The 22,470-nt window shown below is 44.1% G+C and overlaps 1 protein-coding gene across 9 annotated transcripts in view; it reads right to left on the reverse strand.

Moving 5' to 3' along the window:
- Nucleotides 1–22,162, reverse strand: part of CFAP92 (cilia and flagella associated protein 92 (putative)) — a 66,423-nt gene extending 44,261 nt beyond the window's left edge. The window contains exons 1-7 of one of the 9 annotated variants that reach the window (XR_014545344.1): nt 21,535–22,162; nt 18,127–18,386; nt 17,011–17,204; nt 13,020–13,082; nt 10,547–10,754; nt 9,478–9,603; nt 5,639–5,741 (exon numbers count right to left, since the gene is read on the reverse strand). Coding sequence is in view for 6 of the 9 variants with exons in the window: in XM_083602906.1 (XP_083459032.1) it covers nt 5,639–5,741; nt 9,478–9,603; nt 10,547–10,754; nt 13,020–13,082; nt 17,011–17,204; nt 18,127–18,386; nt 21,535–21,560 (980 nt within the window). In the remaining 3 variants the exon portion in view is untranslated. Of the gene's footprint in view, nt 1–5,638; nt 5,742–9,477; nt 9,604–10,546; nt 10,755–12,350; nt 12,981–13,019; nt 13,083–17,010; nt 17,205–18,122; nt 18,387–21,168; nt 21,192–21,534 lie in introns of those variants that run through there. The other 8 variants (XM_083602907.1, XM_083602906.1, XM_083602910.1 and 5 more) reach the window with 8 other exon arrangements.
- Between the last annotated feature and the right edge of the window lie 308 nt (nt 22,163–22,470).

Below are 22,470 nucleotides of genomic sequence, written 5' to 3' on the forward strand. Positions count from 1 at the left end.
TTTTTGCTGGAGCTGAAAGGGGAGGAAAAACCCTGAAATACTGTGGTTGAAATGTTCTTCATCCCCCACGCACACCAAGACTGTGTGCTAAGACAAAAATAGCATTTCTGTCCAGGAATGTATGTTGTTCGCCAGATGTGATATTTGCAAGACTTTTTTGTGACAGATTTTTTCTGCTGGCACTCAAAGCACTTTTATCAATTTAAGAGTACTGGCAACTCATATTTTACCCCCCCCCCCAAAAAAAATAATCTACTGAATATATGTAACAAAATTGTGGATGTGATAGGGCTGCAGCTCTGACTTTTGGAAGACCAAATGTTCATGATCTTTAGCATGTCACACATTGCAAAAAAATTATTTAATTGTTATCACCAATTATATCAATTGCAGTACAATGTCAATATTCTTTTTTTTAGCTGACTTTTCCCCATGACTAACTTAATAAGGTACCCCACCTATGAGACATCATGGCGGACATTATGGTACCTGACTTCATGGCTCACAGGGGTTTGCTGCTTGTCCTATTAGGGTGTTGCCCACAAGCCACTGGTCTTGCAGTTTTACTGTGGAAGCAGCAGGCTGTGTGCTATGCCCTCCTTAAGATAATTATTTGGGCAACAGCAGACCAAGTCTGATCAGATGCTTCCCATGTGCACAAATTCCTAGAAGAAAACTGTGGACGACCGCTGTGTTGACACGGCACAGTAAGCCATAGTTAATAGGGGGATGAGGCCTGTTTCATTTCAAACAAACATGATGTGAAGCAAACCACAATCCCCACTTCAGGCATAACACTGAGGAAGGCATGATAGTTTTATTGTTCCCACTAGTAGTAGGGGAGAACTGAAACAGGAACCATCCCGACATTCACAGTCAACTATTAACTATGACAGCACCATAGTTACTGTGTCATGCAAACTGGGCCAGAGTGCGCCTCCAATGGCAATGGCCCCCTTGCTATACATTTTCAACTGCCCACACTTAGTTACTGGTGACACATCAATGGCCAGACAGAAAAAGGCTTTTAGCACTCTCCATTTCAAAAAAGTGTCCCTGCCCAATTGCCTAGTGTTATTTCTTCCTAACTATGTCTACCTACACAAGAAGGTATTTATAAGCCTCACTTAAAATGTACCCATGCATTTTATGTCAACCAACTTGCTTTCCGATGTCAGTGTCCAGAACAAGACATAAATGGTAAGCGGCTGGGAAGTGGCTGGGGGAAACCCAACCAGATGGGCAGGGTATAAACAATAAAACTATTATTATTATTATTATGAATAAGTCCCACTTCTGCTCTACTTTCCTTCTATCCTGGAAACATCTAGCAATGACCGCTCCCCGCTTAAAACGGGGGGCGCCCTTTGCGTGGACGCGCACAGCCCCTAGATCTGGAGCAGCTCCAACAGCATAGGCTTGGCTTTGCCTTCCCTCAGGTGGGATACCTGGAGGTCTCCGCCTACCTCAGTCAGTTGTCCAATCCCTCCTGGGGGAAGTGTTGCCAAGGAGACCAGGCCAGGTAGGAGAGGGATTACCTGCCCACACAATAGAGGGAGGATCTTACCTGGGAATCCTCACTTGGCTCCAGAGCTTCTCCCACCCTACCCACCCTCAGTTAATGGCTTATTTTGCAGGTTAACTTTTCTTCACAGGTATGCGGGCACTGCTACGTTAAGGTCGCTGTTAAAGGGCCGGAAAGGAATTTCCCTGCATTGGCAGGTTTCGCCTTTCCCGTAGCAAAACGTCACAACTTTGGCGGTATCAGGGCTTGGGCGGAATCCTTTAGTCCATCTTCCTCTTTGCGGCAGCGATACCAGGGTTCCCCGTTAAAGGGGTTTCTGAAGGGAGGCTTTGACCGTACGCCGAAAGGTCGTCATTGCTCTCCCCTGCAGCGGCGGCGTAACGGGGGCGGCTATCTCTGCTTGAACATATGTTCTCCAGAGCCGCCCATCCCCCCCACACACACTGGATAACCCTGATGCTCCCTAGGTCCCCGGCTGGGGACTGGGGAGGGAGAACGCCCAATGCCTGAGCCAAGGTCTACCCACATTTGAAATTTAATAAAGTTGTGGCCAATTTAATTCCATAGCACGTTGTCTTGAGTCGTTATTCCACATGACGGGGGGGACCGCTCGGGATCTGGGGACTCCGCCTGTCCACGCAATACAAAATTTGCAAATGATGCTTCTATCCACTGTGAATTGCCCCATCACATATGCAGAGCTAATGATGTGAAGTACAGACAAGGAAACCTGCAGTGTTTTGCATTATCACATTTTACCAAGCAAGGAACCAGATTTATTAGCTACTGTCCATTAGCTTTTCTTCGGAAGGTTTAATTCAGTTTTTTGTTTTGTTCAGTGGAGGATGCTCTTACCTAAGACCATATCCCACACTTAGTGAAACTGAAATGTCATGTCTGGCATGCCTTACCCTACAAACTGCCAAGAATAATGGTTCTTGGAATATGTTAGCTAGATGAGAGGAATTAGACATATACAGCAACTTGGATCAACTTGTACCAAGCCACTTGTGATTTATGTCAATGCCAACCATCTGCCACCATCCTCCAATTATAGAATCAGGGTGTCCTGCAGTGCAAAGCATCATTAATAGTCAAAGAACTATTAAATGAACTTTAAGTAGGACTTTAGTTTCTGGCACTCTATCCAAACATTTGTGCCAGCAAATCTGCTTGCAATGACAGGGGAACATTCCTGTGATGGCCAGTATAGCATAATGTGTGATGTTGCCCTGATAAAGACAACATTTTGTTTGGCTGCAAACCTTATGTCTGTAAGGTTTTTGGAGATGCCAAATATACTACACCCAAGTTATCTGGCAATAAAATGGTGTAACTCCATTTTCTAAGTACCAGTCAAAAATAATGTAACTTGTATTTTAAAAATGTCTACAAAAATTGGACTTGTGGGCTTTTCTTAATATGCTTATTATCATCCTGTGAGACTGTTTTCCTACTGGGAAAATAAGAAGAGAAAATTATTGAATTGGCATGGACTTCAAACGACAAGACCAGGAAATGGGTATTTAGTCTACAAAGCAGGAACTAAGTACTGTTGAAGAAAGGAGACGCAGCAATTCAAGAAATCTTAAAATAGCAGCAGGAGGAGATTAAGCACACTGTACAATTTTCTCAAAAATCAAAATAAGCTTAACCCCATGCAACAAACATTTATATTACCCAGTGGCTTAAAGTAGTATTTTACATCAACACCTCTGTCCTATGAACATTATTCAGCTGTTTACTAGGAATCGCTTTCCAAGTTGCAACAGATAGCAGCAATCCATGGTCCTATGCACTCACCTGAGCTTCCTCACATCTTTCTGATTCAGAAGCCCCTTCCCCTGCCAAACTGCATTCAAGCTTCCTTTCACCTAATAAAAGCCACTTTGTGGTTCAGGGGGAGAGCCGCTAACAAAAAGGATTTACAAGGCACCAGATGCACATGCAAAACCTTCCTGAATGTCTATTAGCAGCTTATCCACAATGCAGTCAATATACATTGCAATAGGCTGGCAAGATAGTATGAGTGGGGGAAAAACATTTTTATGCTAAGGATCTCTCTCAACTCTCATAAAACATCTCTTGAAATAAAACCAGTCATGTTACTTGCATACACTCCTACAGTGTGGCCGTCATCAAGCTGTATTTTACAGCACCCTATCAGCTGGGTGGCTGACAAGGAGAATAGCACTACAATAAATCTGAAGTACAGGAATGTGCCTGAAATGAAGAACATTTTCAAAAGTTCAATTTCCCCCTATTTTTCCAAGAAATTAAAGGTCTGACATCTGAAAATGTCAAAGGAAGAAAGTAACAAACGATAGCCAGCTCTGTAATCTATCCCAAGATGCAATGATTAAAAAGTGAGCATGTTATGGCTGCTGCCTCTGTCTCTTTATCTAGCTACCAACAGAGTACTTAGACTGAGTGCAACCCAGCCTCTCCCGGCTTCCTTCCCTCTTGCTTTTTTCCAGATATCAGGCCCTGGCCAAGCTTGGAGTCAGGCTGCCACTTGCCCATCCTGGTACAAGCAGACTGAGATCCAAAGGGCCAGAGGTAGATAACATAGCCAAGGAAAGACAAAGGTCATGTTCCACATCACATAAACCAGGGATGTCCAACAAGGTTGATCGGGATCGACAGGTCGATTCCCGGGAGGTTCTGGTCGATCGCAGGGTCCTTTTCCTTTGCTTTTGCCTAAGAGCATCTGCCCCTGCTCCCTCGCCCCGCCCTCCGTTTCCACATAATCGCTTGAACGGGAGACGTAGTTTTGGCTATGAGGCAGATTGTTTCCATAGCGATCTTTTGGTGAGTGACTAAACCCCTTTTCCCTTTACTGTAGTCTTGACATTTCCCTCCCTAAAAAAACCTCAGCAACTTTGGCCTGAAACACCCCCCCCCCAAAAAAAAGGGGTAGATCACTGATCACTGCCAGTATTTTTTTCCTCTCAGGAGTTGGACGTCCCTGACATAAACCAATAGCAAGGGCTGGATGCAGGTCACAGACAGGCTGGTGGTAGCATAAACACACTGGACAGATGAGGCAAGGACAGGCAAGAAGAGAAGCCTGCATAGCTATTGAGCACAACATGTTGCTCAGACTCAAACAAGTGATACAGAGTCAAACATGCATCCATTGGTTCCTTAAGCCATCTGGCTTGGCCACAATGATGAGCTGCATTATCATTTCAAGACATTACCAGGTAGTGTCAAGAAACTACTTCAGTCTCCAGAAGCTACTTTAGTGGCACTGGGAATATAAAGCACTTGGGCCCTGCTGCCAAGAGCCCTCAGCAGTTTGAGTCCCACACTGCCTTACAAAAATTGTGGAGAGGCACATGAAAGCAGCCACTAAGTTTTGCACTATGGAGAAATGGCACAGAGTTGGTGGCAGCAAGCAGTCCTGGCCCCCCTTTGTACCTCCTGGATTAAAGTACTGGAGACAAGAAGAGATCCATAAATAGGGTATGTGTTGTGACCCACCACTGGAAATTTTGCAGTTTGGCTGAGGACTCGGATGAGGACAAGTTTTGTGCGGTTTCCTCGAGGGAAGAACCGCCGGTACCTTACTTTGGGCCCTCCCAGCTAGAGAAGACAGCCTTGCCACCAGTACATCTGCCTCAGAAAATGAGGCACTACCTCTGTCTGCCCAGACTTGTAGAAGCTAAAGGCTACAAGATAAACCCCCTTGCTTTTTTTAAACCAACAAACTTAACTAAGTCTAGTGCTTTGGCAGCTTGCCAAAGGGGAAATGTTGCAAATTAAGACGGTAAACAAGAAAACAAGAGTTTGGTAGTGACAAAAGCTGTTGACTCAATTTATATATTTAAAAAGAGACAAATTTGCTTGTTGCAAAATACGTCGCTATTGGTCTTGCATTTTAAAGCTATAAGTACTTTGCAATCTTAAACAAGTTCTATAGATGTCAATGTCTAAGTATAAATTACAGCCCAGGTTCTTTTGGGAGTATATAAATCAAATCAATATATAAATGACATGACATGACATCTGGAAAAAAACAGCTGACTTCAGTTTTCTTTAAAGAAGTACGTGCATGCCCCAGTAGAAACAGAAATTGTTCCAATAGCCCTATGCCCTGGAGAGATTTACCTCAGCGAGTGAGCTGGGGCACCCACAATAGATTTACGGGAAGTTTTTTGTTCAATGAAAGAGTCTTCATCCAGAGGCTTGCTTGCAGCCGAACCAGGAGAACCTGTAACATACACAATACTAATTAGGGCTGCACTGTTCGATTAACTGGTCATAGGTTAATTAATTTAAAAAGCACTTAACTGACTAAAAGTAAAAGTTTTTATTTTATTTATTAAAGTTCTACACCACCCTTCACCTGAGGATCACAGGGCAACTTACAATATAAAAACACAAAGATAACAAACAAAAAAAGAACCACTAATTAATATGGAAGACATTTTTAATGATGATGATGATGATGATGATATAATAATAATAGTACATCTAAAACCAGGAGTTGGAAAGCACCATTGTAAAGAGGCATTCTTATGGAAGGCCCATAGTTCAGTGGTAGAGCATGTGTACTGATGAAGAAAGTCCCTGGTATTTTCAGGTAGGCTTGGGAAAGACTCTTGTCTGAAATTCTGGAGAGCCGCTGCCAGTCAGCATGATGATACTGAACTAGATGAACCAATGGTCCTCTCTTAAATAGGAGAGAATGTATTTTCTAAGATGTTGCCTGCTGTGAGACAGGGCGCATTTTCTCTTTGAAACTAGAATTATCCCCTTTTATATTTTCAAATTTCTCAACTGAGAGTTAAATAATGTCTTTTCTTCGTGAGTTACCTTTAGAAAACTCAAGGTACACAAAATTTATCTGAACAGTTCTTGAGTCATCTCCAACCAACTGAGCCCTTGTGTCCCAGCCCAATCACTGGGATCATCTTGAAGATCACCGCGAGTTGCCCCCCGTATTACAAAGGCCCAACTGGCCTCAGCCAGAAGTCAGGCATTTAGTCCCTGGCTGTGGAACACTATTCCAGAAGTCATTCAGCAAGCATTCTCACTTGTGACTTTCAGACTTTTGAAGACTTTACTGACTACAGGCCTCTGCAGTTGTTTACAATTTTCTTGAACAGCCCATTTTTAAAATTATTGTTCTGTATTGGTTTTGAATGTTTTTATGTTGATGATGTGTTGCAAGAGAATGGCATATACCGTATTTTTCGCTCTATAACACGCACCTGACCATAACACGCACATCGTTTTTAGAGGAAAACAAGGGGGGAAATTCTGAAGAAAGAGTGGATGTATCATTTTTGTGCCTCATGCTGTGGTCACAGACATGTGATCTGATGGTGAATTTGGGGTGACCCAATGCAAAAATCCTGAGAATCCCTGTGGAACTGTGCTTTGTAACCACGTTTTTGCACCACTGTGGCCCCAGGCAACAGTGGGTGCGTGATTTTTTTGGTGCAGGCTGTAGCCATGGACATGCTATGTGATCTGATGGTGAATTTGGGGTGACCCAATGCAAAGATCCTGAGGATCCATGTGGATCCATGCTTTGTAACCACGTTTTTGCACCATTGCGGCCCCAGGCAACAGTGGGTGCATGATTTTTTGGTGCAGGCTGTAGCCATGGACATGCTATGTGATCTGATGGTGAATTTGGGGTGACCCAATGCAAAGATCCTGAGGATCCATGTGGATCCATGCTTTGTAACCACATTTTTGCACCACTGCAGCCCCAGGCAACAGTGGGTGCGTGATTTTTTTGGTGCAGGCTGTAGCCATGGACATGCTATGTGATCTGATGGTGAATTTGGGGTGACCCAATGCAAAGATCCTGAGGATCCATGTGGATCCGTGCTTTGTAACCACGTTTTAAGTGGGGAGGGAAGGAAAAACACAGAAGGGACAAGGAGCACGAGAGGGGTGTGCAGAGAAGCAGCTGGCTAAGAATGCAGGAGAGGGGTTTAATGGGAGGGAGGAAAGGAAGGCAAAAGTTTCCCCCCACCCAGCCACCCAAGCCAGCCCTCTCTCTCTCTCCCACCTGCATGTTTTCCGGCTGCCTGCAAGTCCCTAAAATGCTTCCCTGGACGCAGCAGCACGGAATGGTTGCCTGGAGGGGAGGGGATTTGCCTGCTCTTTGTTCGGTTTGAGCAAACAGCAACCGAAACAGAAGCGGGTGGGCAGTGAGACCCTGAGGCAGAATGCAGGAAAGCAACAGCTTCCTCTCTCACACGACTGGATTTTTGCCTGATTTTTGCCCCTGCGCTCCGGACAATCAGCTCCAGGGACCACGCATTCGCACAGACATTTCCCCTTACTTTTTAGGAGAAAAAAATCTGCGTGTTATAGAGAGAAAAGTACGGTAAATACTTCCACAAATAAATAGGAGCAATTGTAAATGAACAATTTACAGATACATACTTCATTGATGCAAAGGAGGCATTTGACAGAACTGAGTGGAAGTACCACGTGAAAATTATGGAAACACTTAAAACTGGAATTAATCTTTAAAAATGAGTGAATTATTTTACACAACTCCAAAGACAAGGTGGTTGTTAATGGAAATATAATCACATTAATTCTCTGCAACAATGTCATTTGTCTCCACCTTTACTTGCTTTAGTTACAAAACTCTTGGTAATGAGCTGGGATGGATCAGAGTATAAACGGAGTTAAAATGGGAGAGCAAGAGTGCCCCCCATGAAGTAAGGTGTGGTGGGCGATTGCAGAAGGTGATAGCAGCCAAACTTTGGAATATCCTCTCCAGATAAATACAATGATGATGATGATAATAATAAATAATAATAATAATAATAATAATAATAATAATAATAATAATAATTTATTTATACCCCGCCCATCTGGCTGGGCCTCCCCAGCCACTCTGGGCGGCTTCCATAGAAACCAAAAATACAGTAAAATATCACACGTTAAAAACTTCCCTTAAGATGTCTTCTGAATGTCAGGTAGTTGTTTATTGCTTTGACATCTGCTGGAAGGGCGTTCCACAGGGCGGGCGCCACTACCGAGAAGGCCCTCTGCCTGGTTCCCTGTAGCTTTGCTTCTCGCAATGAGGGAACCGCCAGAAGGCCCTCGGCACTGGACCTCAGCGTCCGGGCAGAATGATGGGGGTGGAGACGCTCCTTCAGGTATACTGGACCGATGCCATTTTGTAGCCAGAAAGATCTTATTTTCCCAGATTTTTAAATCTGTTTTAGCTTTAATCTGTTTTTACTTTCTCCACAATTTTCATGTTTATTTTTATTGTTACTGAACCTTCAATAGTTATGAGCTGCTATCAGAACTGCGCCATAAAAGAGACTATAAAATAATATCTTGGATCTGGTCAGAGTTTGTCTCCCACAAATGAAAGGCATCCTTCTCTCTGCAGAAAGCTGTTGATCCAGTGGAGAAATGCCTCTGATGGAGGAAAGGAGGAGAAAATTTTGGCTGATTCCTGAAGGGGCTACAGATCTGCTCCAGAGGGTTGGGAAAGCTCCCCGCCCCCAAATAACATGGAGATGGCACTGGGGGAGTAGGCAAATCAGCGAAAGACATCTCTACTTTTCCAACAATAGGAGCAAGTCTGGATCCAACCCACTGTTGTTAAATACAGTGGTACCTCTTGTTACGAACGCTTCTTGTTATGAACGCTTCAGGTTACGAGCTCCGCTAACCTGGAAGTAGCTGCTCCTGGTTGCAAACTTTGCCCCAGGATGTGAACGGAAATTGCGTGCCAGAGGCGCACACGCAGCAGGAGGCCCCATTAGCAAAAGCACCCCTCAAGATAAGAACGGTTTCAGCTTGAGAACGGACCCCCAGAACAAATTAAGTTTATAACCAGAGGTACCACTGTAACATGTTATACAAGTTCAAAGGACAATGAAGGCTGAAACAGTGAGATGGCTCATAGTTTCTGTTGAACAGTCACATAATGTAGCACCATGTTCATACTACTGTACCTGTTATAATGCCAATTGCTGACTTCTCTGATATGGGGGACACTTCTGGTGGTTTAATTTTTGTGTAACTGGCTTTGGGTTGACATTGTTCCAAGAAGTTTCTTTGAAGCGAAATCATATTCTTTACTGTACATTGAGGAGAGGAAAGGTAAGAAGAAATTACATTCAGGACTCATGAGCTTGTTAATATGTAGTTACCTTGTCATGTTCTCATTCATTTATTAGGCCATAGTCAAAAATAAAACTATGGCTTACTATGAATGAGAAGTTTGCTGGTTTGTTCCTATCTTACTACTCAGAGATGCTGTTTGTGTGTGTTGGGGGGGGGCACAAGCCCTGGTTCACTCATAATACTAAGCCAAGCCTTCTGGTTGTTTCTTCCAGACAGTAGAGCAAAAGCAACTGTACCATGTTTTATTTCTGAATATGGATTAATGTTATATGTGAAGAAGGCCCAGTATCCAGTTTTTCTGATTCACCTTACAAAGCAATCATCCCTGAAGCCTACCAGGCTATGTTCCCAACAAAACCCTAAATAAGAACAGAAGCTTTCTGGGGGGGTAAAATATATCTATACTAGCAAAGACTCAAGAGTTCACGAACAGATATTTGCATGGGAGGCAAGTATATTGGGTATTCAGGAGCAGAATGGAGGAGGAATCCGTTTTAAAACTGATTTTACACATGGAATCTGGCAGTTCCGAATTCTGCAACTTGCAAGAGACCATCAGCACCTGTGGAGGAATCTCTTTTCTCATAAGGTTTTAGAAGAAAATTGGACAAAATCTGAAAGGAGTATTTCAACTGATTTGGATGGGGCGTCAATATAGTCTTGCATCTAGGCAGTGACTAAACTGAGACCAGCTCAGGGTTAACCACAGCAGCCTGTGCCCTCCAAGGACATTCTTCAGTTATTTTAAAAAAAAAACAACCCTGCAAAATGGGAGGAAAACCCATTTCAGCAATGTCACAAATCCATCACTGCACTGAGTTGGAAATCCAAACTGCTAATTCCTTTATCTGCACATAGTGTTTATAAAATATTTTGTTACTTAAATACTCTGCTTACCTTCAAGAGATCCTTGATCCGATGGTGGTGCAGCAGCCTTTGCTTTACTATACTTGGCTTTTGAACAAACCTTATCCTTGGTGTCCCATAATCTCAGCTTTATACTATGATCTCTTAGCTTCATTAGGAAGTCGGTGGTAACATTAATTTCAACACTATGATTCCATGACACCCATATCTGGTCGTGTTCAAGCCATGGTCTCACAACCTATTTTTTTTTTATTTAAAAAACAAACACACGCAGATTGTTTAAAAATAAATAAATTAGGGGCCACAATTATTCTTTCTGCATTTCAAAAGAAACTTAAGATGTATAAACTGGGCAACTTACAGGGGTTGCCAAGAACTGCTGTCCCTTCTTTAGTACCCACCAAAGCCCTCCTGGACATCCTGGTTTTTGGTGCTTTTTATTTTATTTTACCCTCCAATTGCTCCACTCTATCCCCCATTTTCCCACATTATGTCTCTGGGCTCCATGTGACACAGAAGCACACAAAGGAAGGGAGAGTGGTCAGAGTTGCCAAAGGCCTGGCCTTTGCTATCCTGCATGAGGGCAGCCCAATTTACCTTTTTTTTTTAAAAGGGGGGCTGGGACAAAAAGGGACTTCAGCATCATAAGCAGGGAGTTGTTGTGGGTCAGTGGAGTGTGGCGGAAGAAAACCTGTAGCAGGGGGGAGTAACAGAAGCCAAGCAGCATTTTTACCTATTGTCAGCATCAGTATCCTAGAGCTTTGCCTCCATTGCAGGCCTGAATTTGACTAGGCCCACCTTGCATTGCAAAAAGAGGTCTTACTGAACCAAACGGGTCCTTTTCTATATTGTAAATTGCAGGTTTGGGAAGGGAGCCAGTTTGGATTGAGACCATAGTGGGAGGCCAGAAAGTTAAAGGCCTTTTACTCCCCATGTCCTAACCCGAATCAGTCCTCAATTTTTGAAAATTTCCTTTCCAAAAAAAAAAGCAAAGAAAAGGGCCCTATTTGATTCAATGGGATATCACCATCAGGAGCATGTGAGTGAGTGAAAGATCCCTGATTTTCCAGGTGCGGGGGAGGAGGAGGACAGTGCAGAGTAATGGAGGATTTTATCTTGTATATGGTTGCAACGTGGTGTGGCTTGTAGTTCTGCAGGAATGTGATTGCTGGAGTGTGGGGTGGGTATGATCTTTATGTGAGGAGCATTCCATTTCAGGGTCAAACAGTAGTTTGGGCCTCGGACTCAACCTCTACCTTGTTTTATGGGAAAGCCATTTCACCTTTGTGACTGGGCAATAGCCTTTTGCGACTTGTAGGGCTCCAACAGCAATCATTTTGTGGTGGCGCCCACAATGGTTTTTCCAAACATGCTTACAAGCCACAAAAAGCCTGACAACTTTACTGGAGCTTGAAAATATATTGTATGAAACACCAAAACATTAAAGAGAAGGAATAATGAATTTTTTAAAGTGTTAGTTATTCCTCCCCTTGCCACCAACTGGAAAGACATAAAACTGCAATATTTTTAACCATCAAAATCCACATTAAGATTGAGCAGGGCTAAAAAAATTGAATTCTCTCAAAATATTGAGTCATATCTTACTATGAAGGTTGTGTTCTGGTGACTTGCCTTCACCCAAAACTATGATTCATAGCCATCTGAAGCTGCCTTATACCTATGAGAAATCCCACTTTTCCTGCTGTGCTCAGATCCTGTGAATTTTATGTTTGCAAAACTAAAGCTGAAGTTCATGGGATCATAATGAGGAAAATGTACTGGTTTGGATATGCAGGAGAGAGAAAATATATTCTAAGGGGTAGGAGCAAAATACGGTAGAGTCCAAAGTCCAATAGCATTTGCCATCTTATTCCACAATTTTACCATTTTCTTGCTATATTTGGAGATCAGCTGTAGCAAATGAACAAAGAGACAACATCTTGTTGGAGGGAAGTAGGGAAGAGAAGCATTTTTCAACAGTTCCCTCTGCAGCCTTCTATCCTAATTCCCATGCTATTCCAGACGATACTCCAACCCTCTGGAGCAGCCTCTCAGGAGCGCAAGAGGAAGGGGAAATCGGCAAGTCACCTTCGCTCCCCACTTTCCTCCAGGGAATAGTCCTATATAGTACACAGTGATATCATTATGATTTCATTATTGCCTGACGAGAGCCTTTGGCAATAGGTATTGTGTGATGTCATAACAAAACGCTATCATTAAGAAAGCAATGTTCGTTAAGAGAAATTACGGCGCTCTCTAGTCTCACTGCCAATAGCCAAATATAATCAGCAATTTCTTGGAATGGAACATGGCGCTGGCCACATCTTTCTAGCTCAGCATCAACGGAACAGTTGTGATTAAATGGCGCCACCACATAAGAGAGTGTTCTGCCACCATCCTTGAGTACAGGCCAACAGGATAGCAAGCTCCTGCATTCTCCACCTCAGATTTAGCAGGCATAAACTCATTTCTACAGCTGTCTTACAATCTTATACGCACTCACTGAAATATGCAGCGCGGATGCCTTTTTCGACTTGGGCCGCTCACTGTCTTTTGGAGTCCCTGGCTGATATAGTGAATAGGAAGAAAGAAGCAAGAGCAAAGGAAAGGAAGAGACAGGGGAAATGTAAAAATGTAAAGAGGTACAGCAGCATGTTTCAGTTACGCATCTCATACAAACTACACTACAAGAGCTTTCCCTTCCCAACAACACCCCTCCAAAGCATTCACCACTCTAATCTTTCCCAAAACCTATATGGCCTGTACGGATTCTCCCAAAGCCTCCCAGAGTGGCTGGAGCTGCTCAGAGTGGCTGGGGAAACCCAGCAGGATGGGTGGGGTATTATTATTATTATTATTATTATTATTATCATCATCATCATCATCATCATCCCAATTTCTTGTGCCAACTGTTTCCCACCATCCAGACTGCTGCCCCTGCTTCACAATCCCTGCTCCCCCTTTTCTCCGTTCTCTCCCTCCCCTACTCAGGCTCTCTCCAAACTCTCTTTATTACAATATAATTTGGGGAAGGGAGGGGAGGGAAGGAAAGGAGAGGAAGGACAGCACAGCACAGCACAATCACTGCTGTATCCCCGGCACAGGAACTATTGTGACACGTGCATGCAGAATTAAAAGAAGCAGCTGCTACTAATTTTGATTGGTTTCTTAAACTGCACAGGAGCCACCACCTGAATGGATTAGGGAAGTGGTGTTTCTCTCACAATCAGGTTTGCAAACCACCGAAAAGGCAGAGTCAATAGCAGTGATTAACAAACCCAATTATGAGAGAAATAACACTTCCCTCTTAAAAAGGAAAGCTTTACTTTTGTTCTGATTTTAAACATCAAGGATGCCAGGAGTTAAAATTGGATAGGAGGTGTGAGAATCCCACAGGAAAATGGGTTTCAGAGATCTGTGATAGTATCTCTTGAGGTCTTTTATCAAAGCTTTAGAACAGCTTTGAGGGGAGAAAACTGTAGTATGAGAATGCACTGAAGAGGAGGGTGCCCCCTGAAGCTGCTTTTAGCAATGGGGGGCGGGCACATACCACACAAAGTGCACATCTCTCTTCCACAGCAGCACTCATAGCAGCCAAAGGAGGGATATCCACTGTGGAAATGCCATGGCGGGAAAACGTCAAGCTTTCAATACTGCAGTCCGTCAGGCCTCTCCACTGACCTGCAGCCGCTTTTAGTTTGTTCCCAGTGGTCAAAGAAGCCTATCCAACCAGACTGCCTTGGACAATGCAGGAAATGGATAGCAACACTGTCAGATGTTGCCTAACTCCTGTCAGCCTCTGTTGGCATGATCAGTGCCCAGGGATAATGGGAGTGATAGTCTAGCAACATCTGGAAGGCCACAGGAAATCCCTGCGTATGAGACTGCCATGCTCCTACATAACATTGTGACCTGGGAGTGGGAACGAAGGTGGACGCCTACTATTCTCCCACTAAATGGAATTCTCTGTAGTGAATGCCAAAGTGATAAAATACAAACCATCTTGATTGCAGGAATAATCTTTAAGTCAAACAACCCCTCATGCAACTGCTTCCCTTTCAAACACCCCAATTCTATAATTACACCTGCATAATCTGCCTACCCATCTTTTCCCATGTGAAATCAGAAAGATTAAGCCTCCTAAATCCAAGCAGACACAGCAAGTTACCAACAAAAGATGTACCGTATTTTTCGCCCTATAGGACGCACCGGCCCATAGGACGCACCTAATTTGGGGGGGGGGGGTGGAAATAAAGGAAAAAACATTTATTTCCCCCCCAGGCGCAGGGCTAGGGCGGGGGAAGCCCGAGCTTCCCCTGACCCCAGAACATGCAGCTCTCCGCAAGCCGTGGGAGCGAGCTGCGCGAAGCTAAGCCTGGGCGAGCTGCGCCTCCCAGCTGTCCCCCGAGCTTGCGGGGCTGCATTCGCCCCATAGGACGCACACACATTTCCCCTTCATTTTTGGAGGGGAAAAAGTGCGTCCTATAGGGCAAAAAATACAGTACTTGGCAAGAATACTTACCTTTTCAAAATAATTTCAACCTTCAATCTAAAAACTTTGTTTTATTTACTAGAAAAATGTTTAGAAACTGTGTGGGTTTAGAAACAGGGGGGTGTCACTACTTTTACTCCAATTGTTCAGACTGCGGTAGCTCTGTGATTCTTATTCTGAGCTGAGTAGCCTGTAAACCACAACAAGCAGCTCCCCCTTCCCAAATTTCATATGAATAGGACGACTGCATAAATCAGGCACCCCCACACTCGGCCCTCCAGATGTTTTCGGACAACACCCCCGACCACTGGTCCTGTTAGCTAGGGATGATGGGAGCTGTAGTCCCAAAACATCTGGAGGGCCGAGTTTGGGGTTGCCTGGCATAAATGTTATGGGGAATATACCGTATTTTTCGCTCTATAAGACACACTTTTTCTCCTCCAAAAATTAAGGGGAAATGTGTGTGCATCTTAAGGAGCGAATGCAGGCTCCATGGCTTCGCGTTGCTTTCGCTGAAGCCTGGAGAGCGAGAGGGGTCGGTGTGCATGGACCCCTCTCACTCTCCTAGCTTCGCTTTGCTGGAGAGGCGCTGCGCAGGGAGAGCTGTGCAGCGCCCCTTCAGCGAAGCGGGAGGAGAAATGGAAGGGGCTCCTTTTCTCCTGCCGCTTTGCTGAAGGAGTGCTGCGCAGAGAGGGAGAGAATTTTTTTTTCTTGTTTTCCCCCTCTAAAACTAGGTGCGTCTTGTGGTCCAGTGCGTCCTATAGAGCGAAAAATACGGCAGTTGTTATGCTTTAAAACTGCAGAATAATTGGCAGCAGCCTTCCCCAACCAGATCCCCTTCATATGCTTTGGACTAAAACTCCTATGAGCCCTGTGCCAGCTGGGGCAGATGAAAATCATAGTCCTAAACACCTGGAAAGCACCAGGTTGACGAAGGCTGCTTAAGGGAGTTCAGTTCTTGCCTAAGTATACAGACACTCCAAAATTAGAATACCATTTGTATCAGCGTGGGAAAGCATTATTTGAAATTAATTGCTATTATTTCTAAAGCTGCTTGAATTGCTATGCTGGTATCTAACTTCTTCAGAATCCAAAGATTACTTGCACATGTTCCAGCTGAAAAGCAGGACTTAAAACTAGAGAACAGGCCAGGAAGTGGCCTGTGAAGGCTGTGTCAGGTTTCTGCCTGTTCAGGGGCTGAGTGATTCTGACATAAGACGCCCTAAGCTTCCTGAAGGAGTAGGAAAGATGTGTAACAAACAAACACAGCTGAACTTTTCAAGAAACAAATCATAATCTCCTCTCGCTGCATATCAACAGTAACATAGGACGCTGTCTGATGCCAGGAGCAAATATTTGTCTATGTGGTCTATCTAGCCCAGGGAGTGGGAAACTGTGGTCTCTAGATGTTGCTGGAATTCAGCCCTTACCACTGGCTGCTATGCTGGCTAGGGCTGATGGGAATTTGAGTCAACAACATGTGGAGGGTCACAGGTGGCTTTCCAGGGTCTCAAGAAAAGGTATTTCACTTCACCCTTTAGTAAAGATACCAGGGAAACTACCTGGAACTTTCTGCTTGCAGATCATGCGCTTTACCACTAAGCCAAGTTTCTGAAACTAGCTGCAATCTAGTTAACAATAAGTGACCTGGATCTACTGAACCCCCTGAAGTTAGTGGGAGACAGATTCAGAAGAGACACGTAGGAACAGATGCTAGGTTCACCTGATAAGATATAGTCCAGGTTATTGTCATATGTACTGAAGCTGGAGACAAAATAACTTTCGGAATATCTACTGACAATCAGGGCAGTTCTTTTGTACATAAACATTTGTTAGAAGTTGTTTTATAGAAACCTCAGAAGAACACAGAGTAAGTATTTCAAAAATTCTTTGAAACCAGTCTGGAATCCAAGGAGACCAACCATATAGGATTAAATTGCTATGCAGTAACCCCTTTCCTCAGATTTCAGTAATATTAGTAAATGTTGCTTGTTCTTCTTACCTTAGATTCTGATTCCAGAAACAGTTTAGCCACTGGACCAAATAGCACCAAATCTAATTTTCGGGGTTCAACATCATCGGGCAGAAGAAAATATTCAATATGATAAAAACGATGCATTTTTGGAATATACGTGTCTCTCATTTTAGATGCTGTTCTTGAAATATCTTGTCTAGAGCCCATCGCAGGCTTATTTGCTAGAAAAATATCCCAACAGAAATTGGAAGTGGGAAGAGAATCCAACTGTTACAAAATACCATTTTCCACATTTTATGTAAACAAATATTTCCAAGAATCTTATTTTTCTCACACACATATGAACACACACGTCTTTTGCAGAGCTGTTGGGGTCCCTGCTAGGATCTGGCCTTCATTTCTAGCGGAAGTTGTACATTCAGTTTAGCTCCCTGACAAAACCAGTAACTCTTCCCAAAATCCTTTCTCAAAGGTAGTTTCCAAGCTGAGCAGGAACATTAGTTCCTAAATTCTGTAGGCATGATACATGATAATCTTTCCCAGTTCTTCAAACTTCAAGAGTTAGCAAAAACCATTCCAATATAAAGTATTTATCTACACCAGCCACAAGCCTAACCTATTTTTTCCTTTCCAGAGGGAAAACATATTAAGCATGTTGCTGAAAAACAACAGTCTTGTGGTACTATGACTGTGAGAATGTGCAAGGAAACCCACACTATTGGAAGATGCTAAAGGAACAAGAGAGTAGCAGCTACAAAGGGCCAAATCAGGCCCAGGAAGGTGTTAACAGAGCATGATGCTCCATAATGGAGGGATCCACACCTTAAACTATTAACACATGAACTAAAAATTATGCCAGTTTCAGGCTCACAAATATACAAGACCTGGGACAATCAGCCAAGTCACACAATATGCCAACATGTGGGCACTGACAAGAACACAAAAATAGTAGGTACTCTGCATCACTACCAACTGTGAGACAACCAGCGATGTAACCATTGGGCAATGCAGAATAAGGGTTTTACATAACTATTGGGGGGGATGAAACAGTTTTTTTTGGGTGAGGGGCAACGTTCTCCTTAATATTTTGGGACAACATCTTCTGAAAGGAATGAAAAGGACTGATAAATGCAATTTACCTACTTGGAGCTACAACTGGAACAGCCAACGAGATTGAGAATGTGCAGTTAATCCGGTGCTCAGAATCCAGCCCTTCACTTCTCATGGATTGAGAGCATGTTGTGCTTTCATCTTCAGGGGTAGGGTGACCACCCTCACCTGCCTCTGGGCTTTCAGTTCCAAAGGTGCTGTCCGAACGCACGGTGTTATCTGACCCTTTTGACTCAACTGGCTCACACTCATCCTCATCTTGCTCCTCAACATCTGGCAGTCTACTTGCCATCCTGTGATAGAATTAAAATTATTAGTTCTTTGGACTTCCAATTCCTTCTGTTCTGTTTTAGTTCCCAGAATTGAGTGTTCTGGTTTGCGAACATTTTTTGGAAGCAGAACGTCAGATACAGCTTCTAATTGAGTGCAGGAAGCTTCTGCAGCCAATCGGAAACTGCACCTTGGTTTCTGAATGTTTTCAGAAGTCAAATGGACTTCTGGAATGAATTACGTTCGAGAACCAAAATATGATTGTAATTTATACAGTGCTTTTATTAAGCACGTCAAATACTTCAGATACATTATGAAAGGGCAAATTCACATATGCATAATCATCACTTGATAGCCACAACATCAAGTGATGAGTTGCACACCTGAAATTGCCAAATCTAACAAGACTACCTCAAGCACATTGTTATTTCTGTGCTCACACATTCAGCTGGGGCTCAAGAGATTATAACCAACCGAGTGATGAGATGAGAAACCAATTAGCATGTGATTCAGCCACCGGTTAGTTATCCTTAAACTTGTAAAGTAGAATTATAAATAGCCACTCATCTGGTCACCTGTGGCAAGCAACAATTGCCTCCTGGCAGCCAAAAAGCAAAACATTTGTAATTTGATAGATAATAATTTTCTTCTCCAAGGTTATAAACATACCAGAAATGGCCAATATTTATAGGTGGGCGTTCTGGCCATCTAGCAAACATTTATGTGGGCTAGAATGGAAGTGTTGCAGTAAGATACACCAGAGTTAGTCCGACAGATCCAAGGGCAACCCTTCTGAAGCTAAGCTGGTCTAGGCCTGATCTTGAGAGATCACCTGAGAACCCTCTGACCACCACCACCTTGAGTTCCAGGAAGGAAGGAAGGAGCAGAAATGTAACCAACAGTAAACAAAATATTGCACACGGAACACTAAAGCTAAGAGAGGGAGTTTGCTTAAGGCTGCTTTCAGAATGAGCTGAGATTTGACACTAGGACTTCGTGCCTCATAGCTTACAATTAATCACTATGCTACTCCACCCTCTCTAATGTTGACTGAGCAATGTGCCAATCTGATGAAGACTTATCACTTCTCCCACAAGATCTGTGGAAGTTGAATTGAAGGGGAAAGGGGTGGGTGGGAAAACGAATACCCAGGCAGCCACAGGCAAAAGAAGTAATGTGGAATAACCAATGGCTGAGCACCCCAAACCAATGATGGAAATGTGCATATAAAAGCAAGCTTCCTTTCACATTCCCCACGACACCCAAAAGGGTGTCATGTACATGATTCCCATGGCTGTTATCGTACTTAGCTTTCCCACCATGTGCATTCAACACACAATAAACACATTGCCTAATTTAAAACCGAAACCATCACGCTCCCAATATGCAAACTAGGCAAATAATACTGCCTAGTTAGATGGGAGAATTAGTACCACATTAAATGTATGGGGCGGGGAGAGCACAGACATCTGCTCAGCTTTGCCATTTTGAAGACTGATTTAGGTGCTACCCCCATCTGTAGCTTTGTCTCCTGTTGACGCTACAAGTGGTGAATGCAATATCAAAAAGCTCTTTATCAGACATACAGCCACTAGCCTGTAAAGCAGCATCTGCCTTGCAACCTTGCATACCACCTGTTGGCAGGGGCGATGGCAGGCAAATGCTACATGTGTTCAAAGCTGAAAAAGCACATCCCCAACTGAGAAGAATCTGTACATCTGCAACAACAACAAAAAGCTTGACTGGAATTGAGGTTTCCAAAGTAGAAAAATATTTCCGGTCAAGCCATTTCTTGGTTGTTAGTACAGTGGTACCTCGGGTTACAGGCGCTTCAGGTTACAGACTCCGCTAAGCCAGAAATAGTACCTCAGGTTAAGAACTTTGCTTCAGGATGAGAACAGAAATTGTGCGGTGGCGCGGCAGCAGCGGGAGGCCCCATTAGCTAAAGTGGTGCTTCAGGTTAAGAACAGTTTCAGGTTAAGAACGGACCTCCAGAACGAATTAAGTTGTTAACCTGAGGTACCAATGTATGTATGTGTGAACCACCACCATATCCACATATAAACGAAGAGTAGCCAACATGGTGCCCTTCAGACCAAGGTAGGCAGACCCTTAAGTTTTGGATTACAACACCTATCCCCCCCCCAATCACTGACTATGCTGGTGGGAGCTGCAGTACAACACCTTTGCAGGGCACTACATTGGCTACCTCCCCCAATATAGGTTGGTTGTCATCTACGGTAATCATGCGTAAGTGTGAATGTTGGCTGGTGCCTGTTGCTCTACAATATGGAGATTCATACCTTAACAAAAAGGTGCACTTTCAGGGAACCTGAATGCATGTGTTGGCCATCCAGCCACTACCTCACAGATAAACTAGAGAACCCAGAGTACTGGGCTTGTCTCAACAAATCATATGATTTCAGCTTGGCACTCATTAGTGTGGCCATCAAAGATGAGGGTTAAAGCACAACACATCATCAATACACTCAAATTCAGAAACACACCCTTTCTCTCCTTCAAGAAATGACACTATGTGCACAATCAAGTTTCTCTTGTTTCCAGGCCCTCTGCAGGGGAATTTATCCTCAAACTCCACAGAGAGGTGTTTTTAAAACCCTAAATACTAAAAATAAAAAAGCACTCTGCACATGGTCAGCGCCTTCCCCCTTTTGTCCCCTAGGATTAGGTCCACTAAAAAACAGAGGCAGCCAAGATGTAACAGTATATATACAGAGAGAGAATGGAGAGCATCTAACCTTCATTCAGACACACACCTGTGCTAATGGTGCGATCCCTACTTACCTGAGAGTAAGACCCACTGAATTCAATAAGGCTTGATTCTGAGCAGGGATTTAAGTTGGGTGGGAAGGAGCAACAGACTCCAGAGGCCTGTTCAGAAACCCAGGTAGAGAAAGGCAAAAAGTGCTTCAATAACCACAGAAATGTGAGATGAAGTTTTCTATTGGGCAGTTTACAGGGCAAACCTATTCGGGTCTACTCGAAAGTAAGTCCCAGCGAGCTAAACTGGGCAGAAGTCCAGCAGCTTTCGTCCCCTTGCAAAGCCAACCAAGCTACAAGAATTATTTCACTTCACAGCAAATGGGGAGGAAAATATAGAGGCGCGGGAGGTTGCTCAGCGCCTTTGAACACCAGAGTCCCCGCGTTTACCTCGCCCGACTAGTGTCCCGCGCCATCCCGCCAACCTCGGTAGGAAACTCGCTCTGGCCTAGAGGCGCGCGGCAACAGCAACAAAACTAAACGCGCCTTAGGCGTGGGCGTTCTCCATTCCATCTCCATCCGCCACTCTGAAAAGAAGTCCCACTCCCGCCCCTTCCAGCGCCGCAATAGAGCTGCCCCGCGTGCTCGTCGTCCGCTTTGATTGACAATCCTCGGCGTAGGGATCCCGAGAGAAGCACAAGTTGCTAAGGGATTCGTTTGCTCGACCGCAAGAGGCTTTGCCCGAGAGCCCGCTCTTTGCAGAGGCAACAGCTGTGGGTAAACCCCGAGGGGAGCCGAGTAAGTCGTGCAGACGCCAACGAGGAAGGAGCACTGGGAGCCCGAGGAGGGTCACGAGGAAAGGGGCGCAAAACGGCGGGAGCCAGGCCGCAGGCAATACGAAAAGCACGACCTCAAGCAGCGGCCTGGGATGTTGCAGACGCGCCGTCGCGTTGCTAAAAGGCTGCCCTGCGGAGTTCCACGTGCAACGGACGCGTTCCAAACGACGCTCATGAATGTGCAAGACTCCTAAGAGAACACTAGGAAGCCCCACAGAACTGGGACATACACATACTTATGATGTGAAAGCATGTTACTTGGTGGAGCAAAATAAATATATGATGTCACCAAATAGGCCATTCCCTACAAATTTCAGTGCCAGGGCCATGCAACTGGCACTCCTGCATTAGTGTCATCAGTTTGTGGGTGCCAGACCTTTTAACCCCTGGGTGCAGCAAATCTTAAACTATAAACCATTTTAGATTATAAACCAGTGTGTGACAGATTGTGGGGGGGTGGGGAGAGGAGGGACTCTCCCATCATGAGTAGTACTGCTTTATAGGGAATATAGAAGGCTTGGGAATGGCCACGATCCAAGATAGGTAAAAT

Source organism: Podarcis filfolensis (genome assembly GCF_964270895.1).
Source record: "Podarcis filfolensis genome assembly, chromosome: 2".
Taxonomy (NCBI): domain Eukaryota; kingdom Metazoa; phylum Chordata; class Lepidosauria; order Squamata; family Lacertidae; genus Podarcis; species Podarcis filfolensis.